This window comes from Balaenoptera borealis (genome assembly GCF_965194805.1).
Source record: "Balaenoptera borealis genome assembly, chromosome: 7".
NCBI lineage: Eukaryota > Metazoa > Chordata > Mammalia > Artiodactyla > Balaenopteridae > Balaenoptera > Balaenoptera borealis.
The window spans coordinates 51,142,927-51,161,199 of record NC_138864.1 but is presented as its reverse complement, the minus strand read 5'-3'; the positions used below and the strand labels follow the sequence as shown (position 1 = coordinate 51,161,199).

General features: G+C 36.0%; 1 protein-coding gene and 1 long non-coding RNA gene across 4 annotated transcripts in view; one reads left to right on the top strand and one right to left on the bottom strand.

Annotated features, from left to right (window-relative positions):
- Window positions 1-18,273, bottom strand: part of LOC309631832 — a 552,519-nt gene that overhangs the window by 39,908 nt on the left and 494,338 nt on the right. The window lies entirely within an intron of this gene.
- SEMA3D (semaphorin 3D) overlaps window positions 1-18,273 on the top strand; it is a 209,716-nt gene that overhangs the window by 123,282 nt on the left and 68,161 nt on the right. For all 3 annotated transcript variants that reach the window (XM_082398303.1, XM_082398302.1, XM_082398301.1), the window contains 3 exons: window positions 5,706-5,825; window positions 10,521-10,614; window positions 13,208-13,336. In XM_082398303.1, the coding sequence (XP_082254429.1) occupies window positions 5,706-5,825; window positions 10,521-10,614; window positions 13,208-13,336 (343 nt within the window). The remainder of the gene's footprint in view (window positions 1-5,705; window positions 5,826-10,520; window positions 10,615-13,207; window positions 13,337-18,273) is intronic.

Here is an 18,273-nt window from a genome sequence, read left to right as displayed (position 1 = left end):
CTCATTTTACAGCATTACATAGATTTTGGCCAACAGAAAACTGAGGCAAGTGTGTGGTTTTATTAACATCTTTTATTGCCTTTGGCATTACCCTCTCTCCTTCCTTCTCTCCAGTAATTTTTACCTACTTCCCAAGAGTGTGTTTAGAATTAACACGTGTTTGGAAAGAGTGTCCCTTTACACAAAGGTACTATATAACTGAAAAATAGTGAATTATTTACCATAATGAAAGTAAGCTAATTGGCGTGGGGAGGGAGTAGAAGGAGAGGAAACAAAAGAGAGCTATTCCACTTTCTTGAGCACAGTCCCCAGTTTAATCCAAGGAAGGGAAGAGGTGACAGGAAGCTATTTGGTTGCATTTTGTGTCTGCTTCGAATATTATTCAAAAGAAAGTCACTAAAGAAATGTCTGGTCCTGCTATAAAAGAGTGCGGTAAACTGCTCAGTCCAGGCAAAAGAATGCATGGGGTGTGGGCAGGCTTAACTGTAGGGGCGCACAACCTTGTCAATGGAGACATTACATAGGGTTAAAGGGTCTTCCATCTCTAAAGTTTTCTGATTAAATTCTTTTTTTTTTTTTTTTAAGAACATCTAAAGTAAAACAAAGTGTTCATTGTAGAAAGTTTGCAAATTATATAGAGTTCATCTGTAAATAGTTCTTCCCCCATGAACATTACCCAGAGATAGCTGGTGACATTTTGATGTTTATTCTTCTATCTTATCTATTTACTATTTTTCAGAATGAAATCATTGTATACATAGTCCCTTAAAACATTTTTTTTTTCACTTCGCAGACTGCCATGAGCATTTTCCCATGTCATTAAATTCCTTTTTTATAACACTACTTTTAATAGCTGCACTGCATTCCTTTATATATTATTTCATCAATCCCCTATTGTTAGAGTTTTGGTAGATATCCAGTTTTTACTATTGTGAATGATGCTGCACATGAAAAGCCTTATATATAAATATTGTGAACATCTTAGGTTATTGAGTACAATTACTGGTCAAAGGATATAAAATCTTTTATATACATTGTAAAATGGCCCTCCAGAAAGTTTATGCTTCTTATGCTTTATCCAGCAGCGCATGCTCTTAAGAGGCTATATTTCCCCATACCCTTGCTAATGTTGGATACAACATATAGTTAATGTTTAATACTAATACATTAATGAATGAAATAAATAAATATATTTAATTTTTGCCAATAAAAAGAAAATTATTTTTGTTGTTTTAGCTTGACGTTCTTTCATTACTATAAATGCTAAATATTTATATAGTTGTAAAATTCGGATTTATATTCGTATATTATTACTTTCTGATCCACTCACGTAAAAATTATTCTTTCCTAGTTATCCTACTTGATATATAGATTTTTATAGGCATATCTCTCAATTTTTTTCCTTTAAAGTGTTTTTCTTTGCCCTTCTACCACAACTGGTTTTGCTCTGTAGAAATCCTCCTCTGTTAGATGTTTCATTTTTAAGAGAGGAATGGGATATTTGGATTTTCATATACTTATTTTGAAGCATTGACAACTTATTAAAATATTTTCAACATTGTAAGACCTAAACAGATATCTTTGCAGACTGAACTCTGTCAGAAGTCTGCTAGACAAACGTAAGATGTAGCACAATGATTGGCATGTGGCGAATGATCACAAAATATTTGAGGATCACAATATTCTGCAAAATATGCTAAACACAGAAACAAACCACATTCTTAATCATAAGTGTCTTTTCATATATAACCTAAATAAATTAAAATTAGTGATTATAAGTCAGTTATAAGTCAGAAATACATATAAAGCTGTATTGGATTTAACTGGACTATATGTAAGGTTAGAGAATTACAAGTAGTTCTGTTTTGCTAATATTTTTCTAGGTATTAGGGGGAAACAAAAATTCTAAGTGTTAATATATAAACTAGTATTTACTTGTCTTTTCTCTAAGTATTAATTGTTTCATATTTGTTTTATTTATTTAATTGTATATCTATTTATATATATATAAGGATGTGTACGAGAGGTAAAAATTGAAACAAATAATCTTACTTGAGAGAATTAGAAAGTTGATACTTGTTTTTAGTTCTGTCTGTCTCTCTTTCTTCCAGTGGAGAGTTGGGGAGGTGGGAAGGAGAGTAGCTAGGAAGCGTGGGGAAGGAAGGAGAAATTCAGTTCTTTTCCCAGGTTGAGTACGTTACTGGCTGAATTGAATTGTTTGGTGTCATGCCCCAACCCTTGCCATTGTGGGCAATAGCTGATAAATTAGCCAGCTTTCAGGGAAAGTTAAAACAGCTGCTTCTCGAATTTATCTTTCTTTATGCCTCACAGAATTACACCACCATTAATAGCCATGCCGGTCACTAAGTGAATTAAATCAAGTTAATTATTGCTCATGCTGTTGAAGCAAATCTTGGAACCTTTATAAATTAAAAGAGAAATCATTGTAAAGGCTTTTGCTTTGCTTCCACTGTTTGGCTGAAATGTCCACCCCAGGCAAAATTTAAAATGAGACCGTCTGTTTTAGAATCTCTGTCCCCGGTTTCGTCCCCTCACTGCCCTGTCATTGCCTCCAGGCTTCCCAGAGAACTGCCCTCCATCAACTTCACCACAGAAAACTTTGAGCAGAACTGACTTTTTTTGTAAACTGTGTCAGATAACTCGGGATACATGGTGCTATTCCATGGCAGCCCAATCTGAGAGAAGAGAGGAATTTCAGAAATAAATCCTTGGTGACATCTCACCAAAGTAAAAACTAGCATAATAGGTTACTTTCCAGGGCTGGCTGCATTTTAATAAAGTAACTCCCAGGGATGTTAAAGGATGGGAAATGTTTTAGGTGTGATTCAGAGCTTTTTCTTTATCATCACTCAAATTATATCTCCTATGTGTGTAAAACTTCACTCTGGGCCTTATTTGCCTTTTTAAACAGTGCTGTGTCTCTCACAGTCCCTAGTCTTTCTGACTTTATAATTTATAATCTGGAAAGGCAGTTGTTTTATTTCTTTATACAAATATTGATTTCAGAATCTTGTAAAATTACTGTGTTACTCGGCTTGGACTACCATAACAAAATACCATAAACTAGGCTGCTTAAACAACAGATATTTATTTCTCACAGTTCTGGAGGCTGGGAAATCCAAGGTCAAAGTGCAGGCCGACTTGGTTTCTGGTGAAAATTCTCTTCTTGGCTTGCAGGTGGCTATCTTCCTGTGATATCTGCACAGGGCAGAGAGAGTGAGAGCAAGTGCCCTGGTCTCTTCTTAAAAAGGCACTAATCCTATCATGAGGCTCTCACTCTCCAAACCTCTTCTAAAGCTAATTACCTCCTAATACCATCACCCTGGGAGGTTTAGGGTTTCAACCCGTGAATTTTGGGAGGACACAGATATTCACTCCATAACAATTACTCTCTAAATTCTATGATTCTTTGGTAACACTGAGCTTTTGAAAAAATGGTGAAATCACTGGCAGTGAGTGAATCCCACCTTACTCCAGGCATATAACTCTACTCTTGCCCTCCCTGTGTACTGTTCCATGTGTAGATTTCACCCTGCATAAATCTCTTCATGGGGAAAAGACCAATAAATAAAAGTCCCTTCAGTGAGCATGAGCGAGCAAAATGAAAGCTAGAGAATATTAAAATCTCTTACCCTAGCAGTGAAGCCATCATTACAATTTATCTGCTGATTGCATATATTTTTCCTCTTTTTTTGCCTTGGCTTATTTCATATTACTGTGTCATTTATTCAAAACTATTAGTAGGGCATATTTACTCTCTGAATTAGGTTTTCATTTGCGATTGTCTAGCATGATGTAAAAGAACATGAAGCTAGTTCTCTATGGTGCCTTTGTGTCAATAGAAAATAAATTCTCTTCATCAAACACCTTGATGGGAGGGTGGAAAACACATATGATTTTGTTAAGCAAGATTATCTGACAGAAAATTGTCTTAATGAATATAAAATTTTCCTTTCTTAGGAGGCTACGTATAATAATATGAGAACATATACTAAACATATGAAAATATTCAAGGTAACAAAGATGTCTGCAGTGTGATTTGCACTTCCTCAGATATGACTTTTATTTTTTCACAGCATACAACCTGTGTAACCATATGCAGTGGCCCTTCTGCTGTTAGAAAGTGCCGACTCTTCCTACCTGATAAAGAAACATCCTTCCCTTGCGTGGTTAACTGAGGGATTGGAACTGTCCTTTCATATAGTCTTAAGCAACTGCTTTGTTTATAAGGAAGCAGAGAGCAGAAAACTCAATAAGTTAGTTCTTTATAACATTTTTCTGTAGTAGAATGTGCAGATTTGATTCACTGGGATCTACAAATTCTTGAGACATAAGATTGCCAGGCTAGCTGGACAGAGGAAGAACTAGGTACTAGGAACTCTGTACCACAGATATGGAGACATAGCTATTCATTCTAAAATCAGAACAGCCACTGGGATATTGATTATTTTGTATAGATCAAAATCAGGGTAAGTGATAAACAATTGTTAAATGTTATATTCTTTAATTTAATCCACATAACAATCATAATCCTATCAGCTAAGTTGTTGTCTGCCTTTTAAAAATTTTACTTAATTTAAAAAATCATCCTACCAGTTAGGTCATTATCTTTTTTATTTTTATTTTTTAATATTCTCCTCCTAACAACCCTAAGAACAACAGTGACCTGACAGGTGAAGGACCCGTGGCCACTCAGGCAGAGAGAAAATGGACTTTTTCTCTGAATCTCAGTCGTTTCATAGATTTCCAACCTCCTTAGTAAACACTTGCCCACCTCCTGGGTAGAGTTGATCTAGAATAAAAGTAGACTACTGCCCAGTGTTTTCTCAGGAGTCTTTGGGTCCAGGAATCATGAAGCCATGGTTAACAAATTGTTGCCAATAATTATGTAAAGATAAGGGATGACTTACAGGAGAGGAATTGAAAATAATATATAATAACAAGAAAGACTACTCTGAAAAACTGAGTCACTATTTACAAGTAATTGGGGGATAGAAAATAATTAAGTTATAAAGATATACATTGGAAAGAAACATTTTTAGGCCTAAGCATTTGCAAAAGAGGCAGAAATATGTCTCTTAAAATTTTGACTTGGTGTAAAAAAATATTTATGGAAAAAACAGAAGAGATTCTTGAAATAAGCAAGAATTAAGCTAAGTCTTAAAGGCTCTGTAACATTGAAAATAAATGGAAATAAAGTAGTAGGCCATTCTGGAAAATAAGAACGAGATAATATATAGGAAGACACATCTGTGTTGAGTGTTTTGTTTAGCGTAGCTGAGACAGTTGAAGTTGCACACAGTAGGTTCTATATGGGATAGACAATGTGGGAACATCAGAGCATGATGGGTTTGGTTCTGTAGGAAATCCTTGAAAGAAAGTATGGAGACCTCATTCACATGATGTTCATTCTCTAGGCCCCATTGTGTCCCACTATAGAGATGTGCATTCTAGCACTGTGATTAGTTCAAAACCTTAAACCTTCAAAAAGCTTCAGTCACTCATTAAAGCCATAGTTTCTAATTTGTTTTGCCTCCTTTGCTAAGTCAGGTGTTAAACATTTCTCATCAGTCTTTTTTATTTTACTTCTTATTTTTGATAATCTACTTGGGAAACAGGTGGTATGAAAATCTTTCAAATACCTGAATTGTATGCTAATGCTTTTATTTTTTTATGCCCAATAGACAGAATGTGCAAATTTCATCCGGGTACTTCAACCCTATAACAAAACTCATGTTTATGTGTGTGGAACGGGAGCATTTCATCCAATATGTGGATATATTGATCTTGGAATCTACAAGGAGGTAATATAATGAAATAGCACAAAAACAATTTATTATAATAACTTGTTACTTAATGCCTATGACATAAAATAGTTAGATTTGAATATAAAGATTGAATTGTAATCTGTATGAACCGAATAAGAACTTATATTCCCAACCACTTTATGGATTGCCATTTTGATTGTACACTTTATCCACCTAATAAAAATTTCTTCTATTAAAAGCTTTTTAGTGATATGATTAAATTAAATGGTATCCAATGTTGAAAGTGCTTGTTTTCTAGGCTCTATGTACAGCTTTATTTTCTCTTGAGTTTCCTTTATAACTAAATCTATTTAGTATGTTGCTGTTGGTAAAAATTCATTTCCCATAAGACCTTGCAACGGAATGATATCTTATAAATAGTTTAATTTTTCCCATCCAACACATTTGACCTGTTACTTATGTTTACAATAGTGGACACTAAATACAGATAATTTTGATGATTTTTCTTAAAATTGTACGGATAGTTGTTATCACACTGGACTTATTATTTCTGCCAGACCAAAGTGACATAGTGGAAATGTGGGATGTATTAATTAGGAGTAATGTATTCCAGCAATCAATGAGCATTTCAATAAATGAGAAACATGCAGATTACAGTAATTTAATCAACAACTAACACGTTAGAGTGCTTTCTTTGTGTCATGGACTGTGCCAGGCACTTTACATGGATTGTTTTTGGAATTTCACAACACTGTTATGAAGTTGGTACCTTAATAACTTCCAGTTTGCAAGTTAGTAAAAACTGAGTCTCAGCAGAATGAAATAACATGCCTAAGTCACCCAACTAATAAATGGTCTAGCAAGGAATTGAACCAAAGTAGTTATCTCTAGAGCAAGCATGCCCAACTGAGCTTCAGAATATGTACTCTAAATCATTCCTTTGTGTGGGCTGATGGGTTACACTGTCATCCTTATGTTTATGTATATACTTCTTGTGAATAACCACACATATTTGCAGGGTAATTGGCTGCGTGTTTGAAAGGAAAGTCTGGGCTCATGGTACAGGTTTCTTTACACTGATTTAACTGATTCAAGCAGAGCTCAAACCCACAACTGTTTGCTGGATAAATTTTTCTCTCTAACCAACTTGTCTAACCAGCCCAGACTCAATGGTTTGAAAGTAAAGCAACCCTGATAGTTAAATCTCTGAACCACTAGGAGACTTGGCAACTTGAATCCATCATACTTTGTTGCTGGTGTAATGTTCTCTTGCCTAGCTTTGATGAAGGGTAATATATAACAGTGGCTTATAGCATAGGCTGCAATTACATGAGATAGCCCCACATCTTGGATGTGTTTTGAGGCCTGGGGCTAAAGGCCAAACTCACAACCTGCTGAGGGATGCAAATAGTGTTCATTAACTCCTAAAAGTCACAAGTGCTGAAAGGGAGTTTAGAAGGAGCTAATTACTTAGCTTGAGACTGTCAAAAAGCCCCGGGGCCGTCAAATTTACAAGTTCTGTGAATAAGAGAATTATGAGTGAACAGGGATATTGAGCCTTGTGAGTTTTCCACTAGTCAGGAGTACAGGTAATTGTATGGCAGCCCTGCTTGAAGATCGTTCTCTTCTAAAACGAATTATTAGTCCCAGGATTCACTGTCCATTCAGAGGGAAGGCACTTCCGTCTTCAATTAGGTAAGATTGCTTCTCAGGTGGCTGGGAAGAGGGAAGAGCAACAGATAACAGGGATGGAGGAGAGCAGTGTGCGAAGCCCTCTTCCTGGGGACCACTGTTGTGTGCCTGGGGCAACGGGAAGAAAGAGGAAACAGCTAAAATGAATCCCAGATTTCTATCTTTGGCAGTGAGTTGGAGAGGGGTGTTATTTATTGAGATGAGAAGAGTAACAGATTTGTGGGGAAAATGGTGAGTTAGTTTTGTACATTCTGCGTTTGAGAAATGTTCCGTAGGTCATACCAAGTGGGCAGTTGGATCCGGATTTCAGGATAGAAGTCAGGGCTGTTGACAACAACTAAGAGCTAAACGTGGGGAGCCAGAGTTTGAATTATGGCCCGGATCATTTACCATGGCTCCACGGTCTTCTGCATAAACTTTCTAAGCTTCTGTTTATTCAGCAAAATGATGATAATAATAATAGTAACTCAGAGTTATTTTAAGAATAAAATGAGAAAATGATTGTGCATAGGCTTTGGTATAGCCCTTGCTCTATTCCGGTCACTTAATTTGGAGCCGTATTAGGCAACAAGAACACAGAAAGGCAGAGGCAAGTATTTCAAAAGTATGCATATAAACTTTATTTCGAAATAATGTCTGCAGTCTCTATCTATCTATCTATCTATTTATCTATCTACCTGTGTATCTACTCTGCAATACTGGGGGTGCCTGATAGTTGTTTAATAATTAGATTGGAAGTATGTTCTTTCCTCTGGAATCTCCCTTCTGCTGCAAATCTCATATTTAAACGTTAGTAGTATTAATAATATTAATATAATAACATAATTTTTCCTAATGTGATAGTTAAACATTTCCTATTCTTATCTTCTTATGTCTTTACTTCAACAGTATTTCTCTGTGTGCAGTTTAGACAGGTACTTTTTTGCATGATTAATTAGGCTTAAGGAATTTAATGGGAAAAATCTTATAAAATTGAAGTTGTCTCAAAAGTTAAAGTGTCATGTCATTCAGTTTATCTCAGGAAGTCCATTTAATCAGCCATTATTTTTTTACATCATTTTCCTGTTGGTATCCTTGACTCTGGCTCAAGGAAACTTGCTTTCCTGCTGTCTCCTTTCTCCAGGAGATTATAAGGGAGACCTTGTCCTTAGCCTCCGCAAATACCAATTCTATGGGCTTATCTTGAGAATTTAATGAAATGCTGCGTTTTGACAACAGAAGTCTGTACAATTATAAGGGTTTATCTAGGACTTTGCATCAACTATGACATTCTCCCAGATGTTTTCTTGGTTTTTCTTTTTTAGCTTTTCACTATAATCTTCTGGCACACCAGGATTCAGTTTACTTTTTCCCTTTACAACGTCCCATTATAGGCTTTAGAGTCAACAGTTCTGTTTGACCTGTGGAGAATAATGTGCCCTTAATATTTAAACATTCTTAAGAGCTGTGATCTGTAGGTGTTTTTTCCTGACATATCTCTAGCCCCATCCACGGTTGGGAAACATGCCCTAAATGTGCTCTCACTGGACTTTTTTCATGCCTAGGCGCCACTATCACAACTTGTCATTAGCTGAACTGTTCTAACTAAACATACTTGGGCTTGATCATGTTACATGGTCATGGTGAGTCTATAAATTAATTTCAACACATTTTTAAATCCATGAGTTTGAAATCCTGAGACTAGATTAGTTAAGAACATGAACTTTGGAGACAGCCCTGAGTTCAAGCTACTGCTTTGCCTCTTATTCACTATGTGATGCTGAACAAGATACTTACCCCCTTTTATTCTCAATATTCCTCTTGTAAAGCTGGAATTAAAGTAGCTACATCTTTAGGTTAGTGGTGAAGATTCAATGAGACAATGTACATGAAGTTCCTGGCCCATGGTTAGTATGTATTAACTGTTAAGTACCATTACTGTTAGTATTAAAGTGCATTTACTTAAAACTATAAAATGGCAAATGTTAATCATGCTATTTAAATTGGTATTACTATTTTTTAATAAGGCGGTAATTACTGTTGATCCTGTTAATTAGAAAAAGATCTGAAATGACACATCATACAATAATAATAATCCAAATAATCCAATTTCCTCTATCCCTTTTGCTTCTTTACTTGCTTTCTAGATAAGTAGCACTGAATGATCCCTTTTAATTGCATGTGTGCTCTGATATAACTTTGTAGCTATGCCATCTAGAGAGAATATCTGAAATGCTGAATCTCTCTAACTAGTGCATTTGCAGCCTGAGTCATCAGTCTTTTGCTGGATGGTAGTGTTATTGTTATGAAACACTCAAGCTCATGGGGCCATATTCATTATACATTCATATTTTTCTTGGAAAGTTCAACTTAAGATGTTTTTTTCCCCTGAATGTTAAAAGTCTGCCAATGCCATTCTGTCTGTGGCCACTATTATAAAAATAGATGTTTCAGCCAAAATAACTATGTGGCTTTAATGTGCATAGTGTTTTCGTAATAGTGAAAATACTACAACAGGATTTTTTTTGCCCACATGTATCAACAGCTCTGAAAATGAACTGCCTGCCTTACAACGCTTTTAAGTCACTAAAATTACAAAATATCACGAAGCTTAAGTAATTTGGTATAGTTGTAGATGCTTAGGTAGGTAGACCATAATAGTTATGAAAGTATAATTATTATAGTAAATTTATTCCTTAGAGGAGGAACTTGGCTCAGTAAATTAGTTATTAGGCTTACGAAATAGGAGTGCTTGATGGTGATTTCGATTATGATAGTGGTCCAGGCTAAATGAATCGATAAGGATATTGCTACTTCCGGCTGAAAAATTCATTCATTATTATCATCACTACTTTGGGCAAATGGAGACCAAAACATGGGAATTGAGTCTTGCCAGAAACAATATTTGTGGAAGAGTTAAGAAGCACAGCATGATGTGCATGCTATATGCTCAGTTTTTGTTGAATTAATGAGTTAGAATTTCGTTCTTATCTCCTACGTTCTTGCTGATTTGAATATTTAAAAAAAAAATCTCACTTGTGTTAAAATTTCTCATAACAGGAAGTTATGTTCAAACTAGACGCACATCATTTGGAGTCTGGCAGACTGAAATGTCCTTTTGATCCTCAGCAGCCTTTTGCTTCAGTAATGACAGGTAAGATCAGTGATGCATAGTTCTAGCTTTTAGGTGTTTTTCTAAAAAGGTGTGTGTAGATTCAACCACATTTTCTTAATGAGTTAAAGATTATTTCGGATTAATCGTCTACTGGCTGTTTGGTTGTAGTTTTTCAGTGTCATGTCTCTCTATACGTAGCTCCTTATCCATAAAGTGAGGCTCCAGTAATCCTTAACGTCAGCACAGTTATATTTTAAATGAACGTCAGGTTGAATTCTTTTTAATACAAATGACACACACGCAATTGTGCTATATTTCTACATGTAGCTGTCCCAGATTTTCTTATATTTAGCTATGCCCCATTTGGTTCACTGTGGCAGTTAAATTTAGCAATTCCTTGAACATAATATGTTACAAAATATGTTGAAGATTTGAGTGGGGGGATTAATAGTAAGACGTAAGTGGATAAATTAATAAAACAAATCAAACTATAGAATACAGATAAAAGAATGGTATAACACCTCTCACCCCAGTTTCACCATAACCTGATTATATTAATGGCAATGTGAAATTTTTGCTAGCACATTCAGTTTTCTCTTGCTTTGTATACCTCTAAAATTCTCTTACGGGAGGACCGTCCTGTTTAAAGAAGGCAGTACTGTGTGGTCTGAAGTCTTTTCTGAGGAATGTCGGCACGACCTCTGAATTTCAACCATTATAAGGACTCCTTTTGTCTTGGTTTCGTTCATGACTTCAGTCTCTTTTTATTTAACTTGTCCATCAGATGTTTGAATAGACTATCAGTGTGACGCACCATGACATTTTAATTTTCACTTAGTGAGAACTAGTGCTCTTCCTTTGAAGTGAAAGTGTGTGTGTTTTTTGAAAATTATGTGACTAATGTTCAGTCATTATCCTCAGAAAATGAGATTGATGATTTGTGATTCTGATCTGTCAAGTGGGGTTGACACAACCTTAATAAAAAACAATAGATTGTAGGTGTTGGTGACCCCTCGTAGGAACCCCTGAGTAATTTAAATACAAAGAAGACAGTTTTAAAGCCTGGATATACAGATCCAACTTTTATGTTGAAATACACCATTTTTTCTGGCAAAATGTTTGAATATTTGTAATTTTATGTTTCAAATTGATGGTGTGTTTCCTTTACTCTTACCAAACTTTTTTCATAATGTCTTTATTGATGTTGTTATTGTTATTCTTCTACTTTTTAAAACTTGCCCCACAATGAAATACTGCCTTCCACCATATGTATTTAAGAGATGGAATCAGTACCATGTCTACATTTACTTTACATAACTGGATTTCTCTCTTTTATATGTATGTGTGTGTTTTTCCCCCTTTTGGAAGTCGACTATTGTCATGAGTATTTAGGTTGGTTGTCTCAAATAGTTCAGGAAAAGTCTTATTTCAGTGGATGTAATTGGAGGATTTTGAAAGTATCTGAATCACTTATGCAAAGGCAGAATTTTCAAGATATGTTTCTGAGGAAAATTGAATTATAGTGATAAAACAGTGTCTGTAGTTGTTCTTCTATTTAGGCATTTAAAAAATCTAAATGCTCTGTAGAGATTAGCTATTTTTAAAATTTTAGTCTATTAAGTGTAACCCCAAGTAGTTGAATATAAAGATTTCTTGAAACAGAGGCTTAGCTCTCAAAGGGGTAATGCATGCAACTGTAGGGACCGTATTCTTCCTGCCTCACCCTGCTCTCCCACTACATGCTAACCAGCATTAGGGAACATGGACCACCATTCCCCTCTTTTCCAACCCCCATGCTTTTCTCCCCCCTCCTCCCACTCCTCTCCCTTCTATCCTTTCTTCCTCTCCTCTCCCTCATCTTCCACTCCTCTCCTTTCCCTTCTTCCTCATTTCTTTCCACCCTCCTTCCCCTTCTCCACCTCTTTCTACCTCTCTCACCCCCTTTCTCCTCTTTTCTTCTCTTCTCTCTCTCTCCTTCTGTCTCTGGTAAACATGGATATTCACTTTACATAAATAACAGGACAGAGAAGTTTGGTATGCAGTAATGGCAACATCTTTCCTTTTTCAGAAATGCCTGTTTATCAGAACTATTAGAGACATGATTAGCTACAAGGAATGCAACATGTTATAATTACAAAGTATGACTTCAGTGCTGAAAGCTCCCTTTCAGCAGAGGTTAGGCAAAGAAAAGTTGTGGTCACTGAGGTTGTGTCGGTTAAGTAAATACTAATTACACAATTCATTCCTCATTATGGCGTTTACTTTCTAAATATTTTTTGTGTTATTACAAAGAGAGACTCCTAATTATGATATGTCCTTGAATTATTTGTGGGGAGAAGGGAAAGAAGAGGAGCTTATTCATAACAGAAGCTAAATGCATGTGCAATTATTAATTCGGAAGACATTGGCCTTTTTATATTCAAGTAGTTAGCCTCGGCTTACCAAAGTTCACTGAGTTATCTTTTCTTCAACTAAGCAGATTTTTCAAAATCTGAAGGGGAAATTTATGAAGCAATATATTCTGAAGTTAAGCAATAAACATCATTGGTTTCATGCTGTGAAATTAGTCTATTGTCAGTAGTGTCTGCTGGTAAACTCTTAGAAGTCCTGTGTATTCGTTTCTCCCTTGCAGATGAGTACCTCTACTCTGGAACAGCTTCTGATTTCCTTGGCAAGGATACTGCATTCACGCGGTCCCTTGGGCCTACTCACGACCACCATTACATCAGAACTGATATTTCGGAGCACCACTGGCTCAATGGTTAGTGATTTTCACACTTTTGATCGTTTTGCCTTTGCTTTTGGGTAGATAAGAAACTCATGATTATTCATTCAGATGTGTTTTGGAAGTGATTTAGCTCAACATATAAAATACATTTGAAATAGTTCCTCAGGGCATTAGACAAATCTCCAGAACCTACTGTGTATATAATAATAATAGTTGGCATTTATTGTGTGTGTGTGCTATTGTCCTTGACATTGTTCCATGCTCTACTTGATTTTTTAAAATATTCACAATGATGTAATATGAGAGATGTGTTATTATTATTATGTGCTTTTTAAAGATGAATAAACTGAGGTAGAGAGAAGTGGAGTAATTTGGTCAAGGTCTTACAACTTGTCAGTTGCAGAGCTGGGATTCAAGCTGGCAATCTTTCTCCTGCAATCTGTTTTTTAATGACTAAGCCAAATACTGTCTGTGAGCATAATAGAAAGGGGTTATTGTAATGCTAACTTCTTTTATTTAAAAAATAATTTCTATTTTGGTTAAAACATGTGCCTCCAAAATTTTAAGCATATTGATATTGACATGAGTTTGTCTGATTACTTTTGTGTTTAGCGGTCATACAGTATTCCGAGTTTTCAACAACAACAAAAAAGACTTCCTAAATGAATTTATTTAATGGAAGGAATAGTGAAAGGCATTTGTTTTTCTTTTGCCCCACTGCCTTACAACAGGTCAGGTTTTATCATGATTTTCTAAAGTTTTCTGATTAACATAGGACTTTATTTCACCGCATGGCACACAGCATTTCTCATTCCCACCATAAATACTGGGTTTTAGTGGAGGAGGCCTGAGTAGAGATTTCCTAGGGGCTATCTCTGTATCTCTCAGTATCATTCAAGCAGTGACAACATAAACAAAAGGGAAAAACACTTTTAAAACATTTCTTTAGTCAAAACCTCCAGATCCATTTGTTTACACAACAATGCGATCTCTATTGACCAAAAGAGAACCCTATTAACAGAGTAAACAAATTTAGAATATCCCCAACTAAGTGATTACTGTTCATTTCTTAACACTTGTGCAAGGCAGGCCGATCTTGTGAATATTGTGAAGGTTTCACAGGAGTTACTTGGTTTGACAGTGACTCCATAGATTTTACCAGTAGAAAAGCTTAGTTATCTGTTTAGGTAACAAGATATTATGGCTTTATTTTATTTATTTATTTTTTAAAGAGTTTGCTGTTTTGAATAATGTTCACTCTTTTTTATTAATTAATTTATTTTTTATTTATTTATTTTGGCTGCATTGGGTCTTCGTTGCTGCGCGCGGGCGTCCTCTCGTTGCGGTGAGCGGGGGCTACTCTTCGTCGTGGTGCACGGGCTTCTCACTGTGGTGGCTTCTTTTGTTGCGAAGCATGGGCTCTAGGCGCACGAACTGCAGTAGTTGTGGCTCACGGGCTCTAGAGTGCAGGCTCAGTAGTTGTGGCGCACGGGCTTAGTTGCTCTGCGGCATGTGGGATCTTCCTGGACCAGCGCTCGAACCTGTGTCCCCTGCGTTGGCAGGCAGATTTTTAGCCACTGTGCCACCAGGGAAGTCCCGATATTATGGCTTTAAAATGAAGTATAGATTGCATTTCCCAGTCTTGGGATGGCAAATATCATCATGTTGCCACTCATTTAAGAGATTAGTCTTATTTTTTCCTTACCTGTGACATGTCCAGAAGAAGTCAACAGTATTGCTAAAACAGTAAATGTGGGAAATATTTATTCACTATTATTTGCCTAACATGCTGTTCTTAGTGCTGTGTGAAGAGAATTACAAAGTAAGAAACCTTTGCGTTGGTTTAGCATTCTCTTAATAAACAACTTTTAAGGGCCTGTGGCATACTGAATGCTCTTCTGTCCACTGGGCCTGCTGAGATTATAGGGGAGGGTCGCTGACCTCATGGATGATAAATGCCTGGAGCATAGGAGGAGAGTGGGTGATGGAGCCAGAAAGCTGTAAATATTTTCCTGAAACTACTGTGAAGTTATCTATTATTTAATTCTTTACTTTTATTTTATTGAAGTATAATTGATTTACAGTGTTGTGTTAATTTCTGCTGTATAGCAAAGTGACTCAGTTATTTTATATATATATATATTCTTTTTCCTATTCTTTTCCATTACACTTTGTCACAGGATATCGAATGTAGTTCCCTGTGCTATATAGTAGGACCTTGTCATTTATCCATCCTATATATACTGGTTTGCATCTGCTGATCCCAAACTCCCAGTCCTTTTCTCCCCCATCCCTCCTCCGTCTTGGCAACCAGGAGTCTGTTCTCTATGTCTTGGAGTCTGTTTCTGTTTCATGGATATGTTTATTTGTGTCATATTTTAGATTCCACATATAAGTGATATCATATGGTATTTGTCTTTCTCCTTCTGACTTACTTCGCTTAGTATGATAATCTCTAGGTCCATCCACCTTGCTGCAAATGACATTATTTCATTCTTTTTTATAGCTAATATTCCATTGTATATATTTACCACATCTTCTTTAGCCATTCATCTGTTAATGTATTTAATTCTTTTTTGTGTGTCTTTTTTTTGTAAGGGATAATTGACATATAACATTATATTAGTTTCAGGTGTACAACATGATTTGATACTTGTATATATTGCAAAATGATCACCACAATAAGTCCAGTTAACTTCCATCACCACATATAGTCATATAATTTTTTTCTTGTGATGAGAACTTTTAAGATCTACTCTTTTAGCAACTTTCAAATATTTAATAAACTGTTATTAATTATAGTCACCATGCTGTACATTACATCCCCAGGACTTATTTCTTTTGTAACTTGAAATTTGTACCTTTTGGAGCCCCTTCACCAATTCCCTAATTTTAACCAGAAAATCAGATCTTTGTTGTTTATAGAGGTAACTGATAATAGCAGGAAGGGAAAACTAAAGGAGGAGGAGGACAGAGAGAGAAGGGGCCATTGCACCAAAAACAGGAAAGTGAGGGTGGGACAGGAACAAAGGTAGTGGCAGTGGAGGTGGACATGAGAATATACAGCAACAAATAATTGAAATAGAAGATATCTGTTTGGGAATAGAAGAATCCAAGGATATGAGGAAAAATTCAAGAGAAGATTTTGGGTACTGGGAAAACTTTGCAATGAAAGAAGTCAGTAGAAAGGAAGAAACTGAAGGAGGGAGGCAGGATACACAGTAGAAGTCTCAGTGGATTGAATGCAGGCAAATGATTAAGAACTAGGAGACCTACTATTTATGGTTGTAGGACATTTAAGGCAGATTGCTTAGTGGTTAATAACCAGAGGGACCATATAACCTGGTCTGCCTTGGACATTTCCAGTTTACCTTTGCTGTTCTTTAATTCTCTGAAGTGTCCCAATTTAGACAAAAATTACAGCTCTTTTTTGTGGAACTTAATTACCTAAGTTTAAATCCTGACTCTCACTTATTTGTGACCTTGGTCAAACCTTTCTGTGCATTTAAATTCTTTGTCCAGAAACTTGGCGTAATAATAGTATCTGTTCCCAGGGTGTTACAAGAATTAAATTAAATCTTATAGGGAAGTCTGATGGAAGTCAATTGTAAAAGCAATTCAGTGTCAATATTATCATCACCATCATTATCGTTATTCCTGAAGATGAGAGAGGTAGCACGGTGGGACTAAAGCTCCGGATGCTCTGATTCTCTGACATCTACTTAGCATTTTTAAGTATTGACCGCCTTTTCCTTCTCTCTCTCTACATTTCATAATTCTGTGAGCTCATCCATTCTAATAGTTTTCTGTGGTGTTCTGTGTTCTTGTTTCCTAAAACTGTATTTCCAACCTTTTCCTTTAACTAAGTGACCTTAAAAATATTTATTTCTATGTCTTACATTTTCATCTCAGATTAAACAAAAGGAACTAGTTGCTTAATATGGGAGTAAAGATATCTAAGCCTTGGCCTTGATTGTACTACTAAAGTGCTTTGAGATTTATACAAGTTGTCTAGTGATCTTTTGCTTTAGTTTCTTCAAATAGATATATGAAAGACTAATTGGATCTAAAATCTAAAATCCTGTGAGTGTAACTCAAAATTATCTTGTTTCCCCTTTCTAACCTGCCCTTCAATACCTGTTTCCTGATTTTTATCTATCTTAACTTTCTTAACTTCATCCACTCAGTTACCTTGAAGTTATCTTTAATTTCTTCCTCTCCTTTATCTCCCTTTATCTAATCTATCACAAAGAGCCTTTATTTCCTTCAGAATATATGTTGACCTTGTTCTTTCCATGGCCACCATCTTTCTTTAGGTCTCCATCACCTTGTCTCTAGTTTATTGCTACTATTTTATTGTTTGTTAACTCATTTCCCTATGTCTGGTCTCTTCTGCTTCAAATTTATTTTATATAGCATCCTTCCTAGTCACTGTATTAGGCACTTTTAAAGTATTATCTTATTTAGTGGTATAATTTTGAGAGAATTACTATTTCCATTTAATAGTTGGGGATAGATTAGAAGTCAGATAAACAGTCCGTGGTTAAACAGTTATTGGAAGTGAGACTGAAACTCAGGTATGTCTCTCTAGCTCTACACACTTTATTCTTCTCATTGTATGATACAGTCCATCAGCCTAAATTCTGTTATTGTGATTACCCATCCTCTGCTCTTGCAGCCTCACTACAAATAGGGTCCACATCACGATGCCATTTTGGGCAACAGCAAACTGAGGATGTGGGTCTGGATATGGAGACCGTGGCAGACAGAGAAAGTGTGGTTAGGCAAGCAGTGTGGAAGACGTAGACAGTCAGCTGTAGTCATTATTGCGAACATTTGCTGAGTGATGGGCTGGCCAGAATCAGAAGAGCATGATGCTTCAGGAGACCCAGTCAGTCAGGAGCTTCTTGGTCCATGGAAACTAGGGCAAAGCAAGGGAGAAATAATAGAAACTACATGAGATTGTTATG